At 35.2% G+C, this 16,229-nt stretch overlaps 1 protein-coding gene across 2 annotated transcripts in view; it reads left to right on the forward strand.

The window, feature by feature from the left end:
- The window catches only part of UBR2 (ubiquitin protein ligase E3 component n-recognin 2), a 59,423-nt gene that overhangs the window by 38,247 nt on the left and 4,947 nt on the right, over positions 1 to 16,229 (forward strand). For both annotated transcript variants that reach the window (XM_030034398.2, XM_030034399.2), the window contains exons 26-43: positions 1,443 to 1,545; positions 2,297 to 2,406; positions 2,626 to 2,706; positions 3,481 to 3,662; positions 4,358 to 4,557; positions 5,417 to 5,510; positions 6,950 to 7,111; positions 7,474 to 7,571; positions 7,795 to 7,867; positions 8,686 to 8,834; positions 8,930 to 8,985; positions 9,408 to 9,504; positions 11,664 to 11,731; positions 12,240 to 12,375; positions 12,999 to 13,089; positions 13,614 to 13,744; positions 15,511 to 15,619; positions 15,873 to 15,929. In XM_030034398.2, coding sequence (XP_029890258.1) covers positions 1,443 to 1,545; positions 2,297 to 2,406; positions 2,626 to 2,706; positions 3,481 to 3,662; positions 4,358 to 4,557; positions 5,417 to 5,510; positions 6,950 to 7,111; positions 7,474 to 7,571; positions 7,795 to 7,867; positions 8,686 to 8,834; positions 8,930 to 8,985; positions 9,408 to 9,504; positions 11,664 to 11,731; positions 12,240 to 12,375; positions 12,999 to 13,089; positions 13,614 to 13,744; positions 15,511 to 15,619; positions 15,873 to 15,929 — 1,997 coding nt within the window. The remainder of the gene's footprint in view (positions 1 to 1,442; positions 1,546 to 2,296; positions 2,407 to 2,625; positions 2,707 to 3,480; positions 3,663 to 4,357; positions 4,558 to 5,416; positions 5,511 to 6,949; positions 7,112 to 7,473; positions 7,572 to 7,794; positions 7,868 to 8,685; positions 8,835 to 8,929; positions 8,986 to 9,407; positions 9,505 to 11,663; positions 11,732 to 12,239; positions 12,376 to 12,998; positions 13,090 to 13,613; positions 13,745 to 15,510; positions 15,620 to 15,872; positions 15,930 to 16,229) is intronic.

The raw sequence follows: 16,229 nt of genomic DNA on the forward strand, positions 1-16,229 counted from the left end.
CATCAAAAGCCTATTCATATTGGCCAGGGTTGTTGGTTTAGTGTCCAACCCCAAACTGTTAAAAAATATTGATGGATTTTTAAACGTTTTGCAGTGAAACCCCAGCTTTGAAACTGAGTATTAATTTTTTGACACTCAGTCTTACTGAGTGTATATTACCTTTTATAGCTAAGTTTACATTAACATAAGCAATTCTGTATAACACAAAAAAAGTTGAAAATGGAACAATATATCAGTGTTATAAATCACAACAAAAATTGAAGTATGTAGTTACATTTAGGTACTGTGAGAATGCTAGGCTTTGGTATAACTGTTTGCATAGAATAAGGTTTTATTTTTATTTTTACTTTTTTTGAAACTGAACTAATGCATGCTCAGCCATTTGAGTAGCTCTGTGGTGTTCTCAAAAATGTGCAATTCATTAGGGACCTGTGACTTGTTCAGAAACTCATGGCACATTGTATTCACTGGTGCCGTGCAGTTGGACTGCATCTTTCCCTAGTCAACTACTCTCGTCTTTGAAGCACCATGCAAAGGTTGATATGAGACATCTGGAAGAGGTGGCCCATATCGGATGAGACCTTGTTAGACAGATGTGATAGACTGAGGAAAAATTGACTATTACTTCTTAAAACAAATTAAAAAAAACCTTCAAGACTCAAACCAGGGTTTACCACTTTTTCTGTAGATACTTAGACTGTTGCATTCCAGTTCTGCTACAGATTTTCCGATGATTGTCCTTTCCTCACACAGGTTTCAGTGTTGATTCTAGGCATTCAGTAATGCTTTTTGTCTAGAGCATCCTGAAAATTTGTGTGGCGTGGCAGAAGTGGTTGATTCAGCATGACAGAGTTCACCACCAAGATTTAACTATTTCAGCTTTAAAATGCCATTCAGACTATTTTAGTGCCAAATAGGGTAATTTCAATTTTTAAGTTCAAGAAGATCACAGCTTTTTACTGACCTAAAAGTTAACATTATTTTAAAATGTGTTTCTAGACTGTTAGAATGAATTTAATCTAATAATTTTAACTTTTTGTCAGTTAAATTTTGTATGTAGAAAGGATTTAAAGTGTGCATCATGCTTCTGTCCAGAGACTTGCAATAATAACATGCAATTGCTAGGGGGAAAGCTAAGAAGCACTGACTTCTCACTCACTAGACAGGACAGCAAACAGAAAGATACAAGTGGTATAATGTGATTTTTATCTGGCAAAGTTTCAAGAATTTGTAAACAAATACTGTTAATCCTGTGTAATGTAGCTTTGGAATTATGTGTATAGAAATAACTTCAAATATATTCTTATTATGTAACTTTATTGTATGAATTCCTTGTCTTTTAAGGACAGTGACTTTTAATGAGTAAAAACTATATAGAAAAACTCTATAAAGAGATTATATGAATTATTTAAGAACAACTAAAATATATAATTTTTACCTAGGTTTTGCATTTGCTTGGAATGGCACTACAAGAAGAAAAACAGCATCTGGAGAATCTCAGTGAGGAGAATGTTGTAACATTTACCTTCACTCAGAAAATATCAAGTATGCCTTTCTTTTCAAATGTATAGCAAATTTAAATAACTGAAAATGACAGTATCTCATATTTTATTCTTATGAAACAGTATTTACCAAAGAGTATATTTGTTTATCCATCAAAATTTCACCAAATTGACTATACATACGCACTTTACATATGTGTAGATTCTACGATAGTAGCAATACTAAAGGCCTTTTCTAGAGAAGAAATCCAAAAGTTGAATAATTCCCAGTAAACCTGATTCTTAATATCTTTAAGTAGTGTCTCAACAAAGATTGCTGTACATGATCAGATGCTACAATTGCAAAAACTGTAGTTGCATTCTTAAATGGTCTTGTAATCTTGACTCTCCTTTGTATCTTCTGACTAGTGCCTCTAGATTTGCTAAGACAAGAAAGTTGCTAAGACTCTTCCATTTAAAATAGGTGGGAGATAAAATATTGGAAGTTCTATATGGAAGCTCCCAAGATGAAAACGGCCAGGGAGCACAGAGAGTGCATTTGTCTTGTAAGAAAATATAGTCAGTAAGCAAGACTTTTGAGACTATTTCCTTTAATTTTCCAGGATTTAGAGGGTATTCATGAAAATGTTTTCAGAGAGGGGGAAGAAAGTTACATATTGCACCTATTTGTTGAAGGAATTCTTCAGCAGCTGAACATATACAAGTATTGTTTTTTGGGTTTTGTTGCTTTTAATGTTAGTGAATGATTAGTTTGTGAGGTAACAGTATTATCAATTGTTGTAATTTTTTCTCAGGACCAGGAGAGGCACCCAATAATTCCCCTAGTATACTAGCTATGCTAGAAACACTGCAAAATGCACCTCATCTGGAAGTGCACAAGGACATGATCAGATGGATATTGAAGGTAAATCTATTTTATATAACTGCAGAAAATCATGGAAAGAAGATTTTTGAAACTTTCCTAATTATATTGTGATGATTTCCTTATTTCCCATGTTGATTTGTTGTACCTACTTTTTTGCTCTTCTGGAATCCAACACTGTGCATTATCTGGCCAGCATTATTGTATACACAGTCATATTCACATGTCACAAAAAAATTAAGTGTTTTTTTTTTCTTGCAGACTTTTAATACTATTAAGAAACTAAGAGAAAGCTCTTCTACAAGTCCTGTGGCCGAGACAGAAGGAAATATTATGGAGGAGGTAAAAGCAAGCTGCAACAGTTATCTGATCTGGAACAGGTCTGGGTTGTGACTAGCAAAGGACTGTATTTCTAATTGCAGCTGTAAATCAAAGATGGGAAACATCAGTTATTTCTGAAATTCTGTCTCACAGCTTATAGATCAAACCCATTGTTTTTGAAAGATCTTTTGGGAGAATCCCTGGACTATTTTTCTTTGCTTTATATATTGTAGTCTCCAAATAATTTGCAAGTTTATTCCTTAGAACTGTTTGTAGTACTGATCACAGCACTTCATGGTTCTGCTCTTCCCATAATTTCAGACTCCTTGGAAAGTTGTTAGAAGAAATGGTATCTATGCATTTTTACCATGCAGATCATTCCAGATAAGCTCTGCTGATTCATTTAGCATGGCATGACATTCTAGATACTACACAAAGACCTTGGAGCACTGTGGTGTGTTTAGGAATACAGCTAGTATGGAAGAAGAGCAGCACTAGAGACAAGACCTGTCACTTACCTTTTTATCTTACGAATGCTCAAAAGGAAGAGAAATACAAAATACAGTTAAAGGTTGAGGGGGAGAGATACCCTTCTGAATCTGCAGTTCTACCTGGCATTGAACATGAGATAAAGAAAATAGGGCACAAAATAACCTTTTGGTAGACTTTCCTTTTGTCTGTTGATGAGACTTTCATTGTTTGGAGGTTAGTACAAGTTATACATAGCAGTAGCTAAAATAAGTTGTCTGTTGCAACAAGATTTTAAAAATTACTGAGTGAACAATACAATTTCAGAGTTCACGTGATAAAGACAAAGCTGAAAGGAAGCGAAAAGCTGAGATTGCCAGATTGCGCAGGGAAAAGATCATGGCTCAGATGTCTGAGATGCAACGGCACTTCATTAATGAAAACAAAGAACTCTTTCAGCAAACTTTGGAGGAGCTAGACACTTCAACCTCCGGAGTACATGAAAATAGGTAAAGGAATCTCGTTTAAATTTTTTTCCTTTAACTTTTGCATCGGATTGTCCTATTGTTACTGCTTAAAAAAGTGCTTTTTTCAGTCTTGATGGAAAACGTATTAATAGAGTTTTTTGAGACCAAAAAAGCAGCAGTAAATTGAATGCTTTCCTGCTCCTTTTCTGTCAATATGGTGGGATAAATATTGATTCCTCCCTCGTCCCACGCTCATAATGCTCAACATAGGCAAATTTTTTTTTTTATAAATCATCCAGTAAATTGTTAATAATACTGAAGAGACTATGCTATTAAACATAGTAAATTGGAAATAGCTGATTATATGTCTGTTGAGGATGTGGAAGAAAATCTGCTTGTAGCTGGAAATATGAATTGAAGCATGCTAATGATTTTGTGGGGAAGTGGAGAGTGTTTTCAGAATTTATGTCAGGCACTTAAGGAATGGTGATGATGGAGGGTCACAGATACAGTTTCTGTGTTAAAATGGAATGGGTAATACTATTGGGAGGATATGAATGTTTTCTGGAAAATATGTTCTGTTTCTGGGGACACAGGAATTGTTGTACAAATGCCAAAACTATTTTTTGTCAGCATTTGTCATAAAGCTAGAAAGCTCATTAATCATATTTAAATCATGATCTGATTTGTAATGTTTTTCAAATAATTTGCTCATTAGTATTCTTTGAATATTCTAGCCCTGTAATTTCAGATGCAAAACTCACAGCCTTGGGACCAGAGCAAACTAGAGTAGCTGAACACAGACAAGTTGTTATGTGTATATTGTGTCAGGAGGAGCAAGAAGTTAAAGTGGACAGCAGGGCTATGGTCTTGGCAGCATTTATTCAGCGATCAACTGTGTTGTCTAAAAATAGAAACAAAATTACTCCAGACCCTGGTAAGTAGTGTTCATAGTTGTATTTAATATTAATGAATGTCAGAGTCACTGTAACAACTGCATGCTTTCTTTTGAGACAGTGGCGTCACCTTCTTATGTTAACTGTATAATTGTGAATGACTTCATGGTAATCAGTGGCAAAACTCCCATGTTTTTAATGAGGTAGAAATGTATAATGTAAAATCACTGCAAAGCATTATCTAAATGTTCTGCTAGCCATTTATGACAAATTATTTATAACTGTTAAAAAAGCTTTAATATCAGAAGTGTTTGTTCTTAAATTATGCCTGTAACATTGTAGAGATAGGAGGTGTTGATGTAGTGCTGTAAAAGCACAAGATACATGTTTCCTTCCTCTCAGTTATATGATCTGAAATGCCTCTTAGCAATAATAAAAAATGCTTGGATTTAGGTAACTTTGTGAAACAGATCACAATGATCAGTGGCATTGTTACAAAGGTTTCTCTGGATTCTGTATATGCAAACACAGAAAATTTCTGCACTGAATCATTTTGCGCTCTCAGTCTGAAGTTTAATGTTCTTAGGCTCATTGTTTAATGGTACTGAACCACCAAAACTGTCAGTAGATCTTGGGGACTTTTACCATGGCCCAGCACCTCCAAAAGCTTGGTTTGCAGTCTAAGTACAGTACATACACTCAAAACAAAATTACATGATACTTGTAAATGATCTAAACAGTTTAAGTTGTTGTGGATTAGTAATATGTTTTATGCTTCATCAGATGAATTATACTTTTCTGATAAAGTTTAATAATAATACAAATGTGGTAACGTATATCTGCAGTTAAGTCTTTTCATAAATGTCATTTCAAAGTTGTTCTGTTTTACTTTAAACACAGAAAAGTATGACCCACTATTCATGCACCCAGATCTGTCATGTGGAACACACACGGGTAGCTGCGGACATATTATGCATGCTCATTGTTGGCAAAGGTAAAAATCTATATTTAAGTTTTTAGTCCAAATAGCACGTCATGCCATCAGTTTGCCTAATGGCAGTAATTTTAATGGCAAAATTACTACCATGTAGTAAACTTAAAAAGGAATTTCATTAAGTGATTAAAACAGCTTTCTGTTGAGGAAAAAAAAGTAGAAAACATTGTAATACGTACTGTAAACATGTTCAAAATAATTTTCTTTCACTATCTGTTATCTTGGTAAGGAAGAATCCAAAGCCACACGTGGCAGCTTTCATTCCCTTTGGTTGTTTATCCCTATGCGTAATCCCCTGTGGTGCACATATATCTGAACACTGAAGCTTGGATTTTGGGGGACTTTTTTTGCAGTTCAGTAATAGACATGTTCCTGCTGCTTCTTGCGCTTTCTACTGAAGTTCTAAATGACAGTGCAACCCTTGCACTCTTAATTCCTCCATCATGTTTAATTTAAAGTAGAAACATCTGAGGTCTAGTTCAGGTTCACCTTCAACATAAACTCAATTTTATCCTTTGTCCTTATTTTTTTTTATAAAACCTTTTTCAGTTATGCTTTTATTTTCAGAGGGGGATAAACATGCTTAATGCTATGTGGTGCCAATGCGATGTAACAAACGCAAACCGTTCAAGCCTCTGACTTTGAGCAGGCACTTGCTCTGGTCCTTGGCATAGCTCCTGAAGTGCCTCATTTCAAGTTCTGCCTTGTGTGTGAAGATTGTTAGGAGCTCCCAGAGATTCTGTGGCCATAACCATGCACAGGTTTCATTTGTGGCCTTTGATATCACTGGTCACTGAAGATGTGTTCTTCATCTTCTTGTGTAGCTCATGTACAGTCCTGTGTGGTTGCCAGTAACTCCTGGAAATGTCCTGAGATGCCTGTATTCAGACCATTTTTGGGTCATTGTTGGGCACGTTCTAAATCATCCCAGAGCCTTCTGGAATAGCAATTATGTTTAGCAAAGCGGTGAATTCACATCCTTTTCATACAGGATTCGGAGATCAGCCACCAGTTTTTCCATTTGTTGCTCTATTGTGGCCTGTATTGGAACATGCACACGGATAATGCTCATGGCACCTCCCTTAAAATTTTATGTAAAGCTGAAGGATTTTTTTTTTTTTTTTTAACCCTTCAACTTTCTCTTTACCTCTTCCCCTTACCCTTTTTTTCCTAAATGGAAATTGCTAAAGTTCAGACTTAAATGCAATTTTAACAGCCCAGTGAACTTCAGCACTTTCGGGGATTTTGCCTGCCAAAAACTGGGGATAGCCTGCAGTTAGTAATACTTTATCAGTCAGAGGGTAGAGCTTTTTCTTTCAGCCAATTCTCTTACATATATCTGGGAAATGGCAAAACAGTGTCTTCATGAGAATTCATGAATTTATATGTTAAAGTAATGTTTTAATAATTTGCCACTATTATCTTGCTCTTTTCTAAAGGTATTTTGATGCTGTCCAAGCGAAAGAGCAACGAAGACAACAAAGATTACGAGTACACACAAGTTACGATGTAGAAAATGGTGAATTCCTTTGCCCGCTTTGTGAATGCTTAAGCAACACCGTTATTCCTCTGCTTCCTCCACCAAGAGTTTTGTTTAATAGGTCTGTTTGCTTTATAAATGTCCTCAATAAATGTAAAAAACCAAAATCCCAAACAAGGCACACCCCAAAACCCCCTTTCAGAATGTTTATTATCTTCTGTTTTGATAATCTCAAATGGATTGCCTGCCTGCTTATTTTGGTTTATGGACCTTCCTTTGTTATTGTATAATATGGAATTTAAAGTATGAAAAGACAGTAACGTGTAGGACCTGCAGGAAAAGAACTGAACATAGAGAAATACATGGGCAGCAGAGAAAAAGCCTGTTGAGAAACAGGAGAACATGGGATGCCAATGAAATACTAATTCCATATATAGTTTGTTTTAAACTAATGTTATGCATTCTGTTTATATTTTTGGACAGGTTAGACTTTTCAGGCCAACCAGACCTAACTCAGTGGATCAAAACAATATCCCAGCAAATAAAAGCTCTGTATTTACTTCGAGATGAAGACTGTGCAAGTAAGTCTGAAGAAGTGTGTATATTTGTATCTGAAAAAGTTATAATATTCATGGAAAAGACTGAGTATTTTGGTTCTACCATAGTAGAGTTGAGAGGTGGTGGCAAAAGTGGCAAGAACAGCTTGGAATTTCAGTTTCTGGTGATGTGCTCCTGCACCTTTTTATAATGTAAAAATTATGTATAGATGAATAATGAGTGTTTTATTACTTCTTGTTTGTACAGGCAATTCTGGTAATTCAGAAAAAATGGATCAGCTGCAATTACCTGAAGGATTTAGACCAGATTTCAAACTGAAGTATGTATTTACATCTTAATAAATCATTAAAAATTCATCATGAAGTAGTACTGTGAAAATTGAATGTGACTTCTGTGCTATAAGTTCTCAATAATTAAGGCAAATATATTAATTTTGCTTTAATCAGAAAAGTTGATCCTATTATTATGATGGTATTGAAGTCCAACCCACAAATAGTAAATAATGCGGTAGAATTTCAGAGGTGGATGTGGTAAGTGGATGTGCAGAGAAGATGCTGCAGTTGTATAAATTTTGACGTCAGGATTAGGCTTTGTTTCCCTATTAATTGTAACTGGATGAAGGATTCATCATTATAGCTCAGCACTACAAGTAAAACATGAAGAAAGACTGTGAAGTGGAGAGTATGTTAATATGTAATTTCAGCTATTACGGTGTGTTTGCATTTGAGTCTACCCTTTCTTCACTTGAGGAGAAAGTAAAAAAAAATCATTACATGGTACAGACATCTGTCTTCCAGCTGCACACAAAAATGCAAGACACCTATCCCAGCTGATGACAGATTTTGCTATCAGTCACACACAATTCTTTTAATTTAGCCTGAACTGTATCTTTGAAGACTGGATATTCTTAACACTAAAAAATGAGATTGGTTCCAGTCAAATAATAAAAAAATAATTGGGAGTGTATCTGTCTCAAAAAAGAGGTTACAGAATACCAGATCCAAAGAAAGATACTGGAGTTCTCACTTAAATTTTAAAAATCTAGGTGTCAGCTACAGGGTGAATGCTCTTCATTAAAAGTACTATGCTGCCAGTGGAGAAAACAATAAATTATTAATATTGTTTTCTTTGTTTCAGGAATCCTTATTCTGAGAGCATAAAAGAGATGTTGACAACTTTTGGTACAGCAACATACAAAGTAGGCTTGAAGGTTCATCCAAATGAAGAAGATCCACGTGTACCTATAATGTGCTGGGGAAGCTGTGCTTACACGATACAGACTATAGGTACTAATGTATTCATTTTGCTCCTGCATATGTGAATTTCAGAATTCAGTTAAATTCACGGCATTGTAATATTTTGGGGTTTTGTTTTTTTCCAGAACGAATTTTAGCTGATGAAGATAAACCATTATTTGGTCATTTACCTTGTCGACAGGTAAGGATCAAGTAGCAATTCCTCTCTGAATCAGTGGGGAAAAAAGGAATTGTGCTTCTTTAATGCAGAATATCTAAATTTTAAGTTACGGTTATTTGATAGTTTTATTTGTTGGATCTCACTCTTTAGTCAATCAGCATCTGATTATTAATCTATTTAAAAATCAAATCTAGCAAAACTATTATTTTTTTTTCTATAAATGCATAGTTTAGTAAGGCCAGGGTTTCTCATGGTAACAGTAGAAGTAAGAATACTGAAGGGAATTTGTATATTTGCATAAACAGAAATATCTGTCATAGATACTCAAACTGCTCCCATAAACTGCAGCTGAGGGGCCTGAAAAGAATGCTGTAAGTCAAAAGACCTTTTCATATTGAGGAACTTCGTTAACTTTGGCATTGTCTCTTTCTTTGTTATTAAAGGATGACTGCCTTACATCATTAACAAGATTTGCAGCAGCTCACTGGACAGTTTCATCTCTTTCAGCAGTACAGGGTCACTTTTGTACTCTCTTAGCATGTAAGTTCACCACTTTATGCTGTTTTTTACAAAGATACAGATAAAGAAAAATGCTTACAGAATGATTGTTAGTCTCGATTACAAGATTGTTTTTTGTAGTGGTTTTAAGTCATAGAACAAGAGCTGGTATTTTCACATCCGCACCTATACATTTTTTGTCATACCGTGGAAAAAAAAGACTTTCTTTTGGTCTGCAGTTCCAAGATACATTTCAAGAGAAGCATGGATATTTTGCTGTGAAGGAGTTCTGTTGATTCTTCCCAGCTTTTATTTTGTTGCTTTTAGAAAGATACCTAGAGCCAAGGGGAAGGAAGCATGGTCCTTCACAAAAGAAAAGTGATATGCTGGAACTTTAAAGAGGAGGAAATTAAGATTAATACAGTACTGAAAGGAAACAGGATATTTGCAGAGGTCTATAATATATCTGCAAACTTCTCTGTCTTTGAAAAGTAGGATCTGTGATAAGACAGGACTTATTACATAATGTCATATATTGGTTGAGAATTTTAACAAGAACAGCCAAAATGTTCCAAGCTTGAAGCATTTGTAGAATACAGGTGAAAAGTCTGTAGCTCAGCCTAATGCAGTAATTACCCATGAGAGGACTATTCTGAAAGGGTATTATAAAATGGGATAATTTTAATATTTACAGTCAGTAGAGTAAGGAAACTTTTAAAATGCATTCATATGCTGAAATTACTAGTAGAACTGGTAGCACCTACTTCAGCAAACAGTTGGCAGCTTTATGGGGAAGAACTTCCTTGACATCAGCTTGTAGCAGTAGTGATTGAGCCATTTTCTGTGTGAAGCAGAAGACAAAATGTTGCTAGCTATTTGACTGGAACTTTTTAGTATATGGTGTTCTGCATGGTTTGGGTTTTCTTGAAAACTTGCATCAATATTTCTTCAAAGCTTTTCTTCCTTCCAGCTGACAGAAGCAAGCAGTACGGCTTTTATTTTTATGAAGAAGTGTTTGCTATTTTATTTTTCCAGGCTAGGAATAAGGAAAATTACTAGCCTTTGATCTGTCAGTATTCTATGAACTATACATAAGATAACTTATCAAATAAAAGTTTGGGTTTGGAAGTCCCTTGCTCTGGTCATGTTTTTGGTAGAAGCGTTTTTCACACTTTTGTGTTGAGTTCTGTAGCTATATGCTTGCAAAAGTAAAAGCATTTGAAATCTGAGTGGTGGTGAAGTGTTTGCTAATAGAAATAGCTTCAAAATGTCACAGATCTTCAGCTGTTAATTTTTTGGCCAGCAAGGCAGCAGTCTTCAACTGAAGTATTTTTAAGTTATGATAAGACTATTTTTTACTGTAGTAGTGTTTTTAAACTTGGCAGCTTAATGCTTGTAGCTACATTACATAACTATTCTCATAGCTTTAGTTGAAACTCTTTTATTGTAAATCTAATTTTACTGCTTGGACTAAAGAAGTTTGCAACTATTCCTCGATTGTTGTTTTACATATGTTGTAACATTTTCTAGGCACTTTATTTATGTTTGGTTTTAGATGGAGGTACTTGGAAATTTACTAAGTGTGTGAATTTCTGTTGTCAGCTGGAGTGTTTTGGTTAATACCTACCTTGTGGTTACTGTGAATGTGAATGCTACAGAGATGGAGAGACCAATACCTAGCTCTTTCTTAGAGAGAAAATAATGAATTTAAGAGAATCTTTAGCAATGTATTTTTGACGCTGTAAGGCAAATAAGTTATGCGAGGCAAATTTAGTGAACTTTGTAAAGTTAAGCGAATTGCAAGTTTCCTTTGAACAGCTGTCCAACAGACAACAACTAGTGTTTGAGCTTAATTCTGGGTCAGAGCTTGAGATACTGTGTCATTTTATCTCCCACCGGAAACCTAAGCAATGAAAGAAAGTCACTGTGGGAGTAGTGATGACAGCACTTACTTTGTTATAGTTACTTTGGGGTTGTTTCATTTCAGTACAGTATAGTCAAGTAGGCAAGAGTCTTTTCCAGTAATGTTGAACAACTCTCGAATTCACACCTTTCTGGCCAAAACAGGTACCATTTGTATTTTAAGTACTTTAAGCATATAAGCCAAGGAGATGCTCTCATTTTGTAACTGAAGTACACTAAAATATCTTCATATATAAATGTTCAATTAATAAATTTATTTTTCTCTCTAAAATACTCAGCACTGGTGCCTAATGAAAAAAATGGAAATCTTCCTTGCATACTTGATATTGACATGTTTCATTTATTGGTAAGTATTCCATAATACATATTAATAATGTTTTGATCTAGTAGGCACTATGTAGAAACTTAATTAAGAAACTCTCTTTACTCTGGGTTAGGAACCTTTCAAAATGTTCAGGTTTTTAGTATTTTTTCACTACTTAATATAATTTAAAGACTCTTTTCGTTTCAAGTATTCTTATCTATAAATAAAAAAAGGGGTAAAATGAGGTGGAATGTATACCCTTTGGATATTAAAAAAACCAAAACAAAACAAAAAAACAAACCCAACCCCCTCCCCCACCCCAACAAACCAGAAACAAAAAAAAGGGGGGGAAAAACCCCAAACAACCAAGCAGACCCCAAAACCCCCAATAGTTAATCATTGTTCCCTTAAATAGTGGCTGGCTAATTACCTTCAAAATTAGCCTTATGAAGTATGCTGCCTTCAAAGGGTGTAGTTGCAGCATGAGCAGAGAAAATGGGAAGATTCAAAAAGAAAAGGAATATACTAGCTTTCTTGTTTTCTTTTACAGGTAAGCTTGGTGCTCTCTTTCCCTGCCATACATTGTCAGGATTTTTCAGGGGTTAGTCTTGGCACTGGAGATCTTCACTTGTTTCATCTTGTCACTATGGCACACATAGTACAAATTTTACTTACCTCATCTACAGGTAAGGCCACTTTCTTTCAACTTTTGTTGAAATGATTCCTCAAATCTGTACTTGCAAAACACTAAGGTGCTATTGGTAAATGTATGCAGTTTACAGTTGCAAAATAAAATTGCTGGTGCTCTCTCTTTCAGCCCATAGGAAATGTTGATAAATTGTACTCATGAAAGTTCAGTCTTTTGTCTTTATTGCTTAACACTGGAGTTTTTCTGGAGCATAGCTAGTCCTGAATCCTTCCTTTCCAGCTGATGTAGCAGTGCCTGGAAGTGTTTATTGCGTACAGTCGTTTCATGATGAGTAAGTTGCAGTTAGTGAAGTAAGGAATCAATGTATCTTCCAGCAAGAGGAACTAGATAAGTTGTAGTATGCCAAAAGTAAAGAACTCCAAGCAAGTTTATTAAGAAACCAAACCAATCTAACAAGTAAACCAACACCTCACTGGAGTTGACAGTAGCATAAACTTACCACGTAAGATGTGCAGCAGAAAACTTTTTCCAGTACATCATGTTGTAGAACAGTGGAATGTTTCACTTAGTTTTGGCCTTTTTCTCAAAACTTGAAAAATTACATTCTTGCTGTATAAACATGTATGTATGAAGTAACTTGCTTATTATTTCTTTCTTCAGAAGAGAATGGCATGGATCAAGAAAACACTAACAGTGAAGAGGAAGTAGCTGTGCTTACACTATATAAATTTCTTTGCCAGTGTACAGGAAGGTATAAGTGCGATCTTTTGATAAAATTTTATAATGTCTTCTTCCCCCCGGACTCAACATTAACTACTGACTGAATTCTGTATAATAATGCTGTCAAAGATGAGACTTTTAACTTGGGAACCCTTGCATCTTGTTTCTTATCCACTACTTCTAGATTTACTTTTCACGTAACTATTCTTATGAATTCCTCTGTGCTCATGAAGATTTTGCTCTGGAACAATTTTTTTAGTCAGTCTGCAGATGTGTCGAATCTGGAATCAGCAGTGTCTGAGTACAGAAAACTTGTTAGAATCTGAAATGTTAATGCAAAATTTTCCTTAATTTACAGTCCCAGTTGGTTACGTTTTTATGAATCTCTATTTCGTTGGTTTTTTTGGAGTTAGCTTTGAAATAAACACTTGTATAATGCTTGTTTCAGCTGATTTCTGTAATTTAATATGAAATATGACTGAAGACTTGCTAAATATAGTTCTCAAACTGAAATGATTAAATAAAAGCAAACTTTTTTTATTGTGTTCTCTTAAGTGCCTTGAAAGAAATTTCCTCAGGCTGGCACCTGTGGAGGAATCTAAAAGCTGGAATCATGCCTTTCCTGAGATGTTCTGCTTTGTTTTTCCATTACTTAAATGGAGTCCCAGCACCTTCAGAAATTCAAGGTACTGTCTGCTTTGTATTAAAGCAGCTTTTCAAGACATAAATATTTATGGACTAAGTAAATTATGTTTAAACTTTTTTTTCTGAAGAAGCAGATTGAATGGGTATGGGCTTGTTACCAGTGCAGAATCATATCTGCATAATGAAAAAGGAAAAAAAAAAAAATTTTTTTTTTTTTTTTTTTCCATTTTAAAAATGTATTTTTAATGTAGGGGCAAATGCCGTTCTAGGTTACTTAAAACAGAAATTGATGCTCTTCTGTTAAAAAGAAATTTTGATTTTTTCAAATCTCCTATTGATTACTGTTTTTAAATGAGACCTGCTTTTGCTTGCATTGTTTTCATTCAAATCAGCATCCACTAATTAATATCTGTCTATAAATACACTATGTTATGTTACACCCCAAATAATCGATGTTAGTAACATACTTTACTGTCCTCCACATATGGTGTGTGTAGGGATGGAATGTAAGTCTGAAGATGTTAATAATAAGTAGGTTCACATTGCTTCAGGATTCCTGTGTTTAAAACAAAATCTGATGCTTGGTGCTGAGCTGACATGAGAACAGCAGTTGTCTCGTCATGGGTATCTTTTTGATTTGGTACTTGTTGTAGAATGTTTCCTTGACATGTACCTCCTTGACAAATTGTGTTTAAAATGTAGATTTTTTTTTTTTTTCATTTAACAATCGCAATACTTAAGCATTTGGGCCAAAAGGAAAGAAACCTCTATTCCTGAACTTTGATTTTCTGTAGTAAGGTTTCTCAAGTTCATAGTCTGGACCAGTAGTGACCACTTGAGTTCTTTGTGTTATGGATACTCTAAAGATGAGGTACAAAGTGCAGATGTACTTCCAGGCAGTAGGTCCCTGGGCTTTAGAGAGTTGGTTGTAGGAGAGGGGAAGAGGAAGGCTTAGCTTTGCTTTTTTTACAGTCCTCAAGTCCCAGGTGCTTGGATTGGCCCAGCAGGTCCCTGCCACTGAGGGATGTCCTGACAGTGACCGTGACACTGGGTGTTTTGCTTTCCCTTCCCACTCCCCCATCCCAGGACCCACTGATCCCACAACTGGCCTGTATCACTCTTCTCTGGTGTTTTACTGGGGGTTGTGAGGGAGGTACTGAGGGTTTACTGGGCATGAGAGGGAAGTGAGCAGAGCTTTTATTGTAATTCTCTTCACTCCTTCATTCAGGAGCAAAAGAGGCTGTGCCATGGAATAGGTGCTGGTACTTTTTGCCCTGAAAGTTGGGAGAGCAGGGGCCCAGGGAGTCAAACCAACAGACTAATATGACTATGGCAGTCTGGCGGTTGTGTCCTACATATTTTAGTAGAGTTTGGCATTGCAGGCATTTGCAATTTCTGTATTTCTGAGGCTGTGGTATACTGCCTGTCACTGACCACCTGTCTCGGTTTGTGTCACGGACTCCAAGGAGCACAAAGTAGCCATTTAATGGGTGACATTAAAACAAAGACATACTAATTTGTAAAGGCTATTGAACATTCTGTTGTGGTTCTTATATGACTAGGCTTGAAACATGCTTAGCAGGGGAAGTTTGAGGAAAGTTGCTTTTCATTACTGGCAGTTTTCCAACATAGCTGTGTGGTACCTTTACTAGCACTTTCATACTTCATACTACATTTTGGGTGTGGGGGAATACAGTCTAAAAAAAAAAACCATAGCTGTCCCATTATTTAGAGCTGTATTTCATTTATTGTAGATAATGTCATTTAAAAAAATGTAATTATGAGAATTATACTTCTTTTTTTACAGTAAATGGAACAAACCAGTTTGAACACTTATGTAGCTATCTTTCCTTGCCAAACAACCTCACTTGCCTTTTTCAAGAAAATAGTGACATTCTGAACACGTTAATAGAAAGGTAAGTCGTGTTTTTATGCTTAGTTTAAATATAATAAAGAATCCTGCACAAGATGGTAATAGAAGTATTCTCCCAGGAGCGCATATATGAAAGTGAATTGTAGCCTTTGAAAAGCATTTGTGAAAGAAGTGTTTTGAAATAATTACTTTGGTTGTAGAGATTATTGCATAGACATACTGTGGATTTTTTGCTTATTTGTTTTTGGAAAGTACCATCTGTTGGAGTTCAAAGCCAATTTTTTTCTTTCTTGTAGTTGGTGCAGTAACAATGAAGTAAAAAGATATCTGGAAGGCAAGAGACAAGCTATCAGGTAAACATGGAGAAATTTTAAAGAGAGACAGGCGAGAAACTTTAATGTTGCCATTTTCTCCAAATATTTTTTCTAAAGGGTGTTTATAATAACATAGTATCAGTTCTACGTTACTGAATGAGAAAGTATTAGTGGATAAGCAAAAGAGATTTTTTGGAATTTTGTAAGAAAAGTGACATATAATACTAAATAAATTAGTAGATTTTAAAGGCAGAGTTAAATATTACAGTTTTATTTAGACTGATGTGCAGTAATCAGAGGCCATAACATTTCTTCTCATGTTTCCTATAGTAGATTTGT

This window comes from Aquila chrysaetos, chromosome 13 (genome assembly GCF_900496995.4).
Source record: "Aquila chrysaetos chrysaetos chromosome 13, bAquChr1.4, whole genome shotgun sequence".
NCBI classification, from domain to species: Eukaryota; Metazoa; Chordata; class Aves; order Accipitriformes; family Accipitridae; genus Aquila; species Aquila chrysaetos.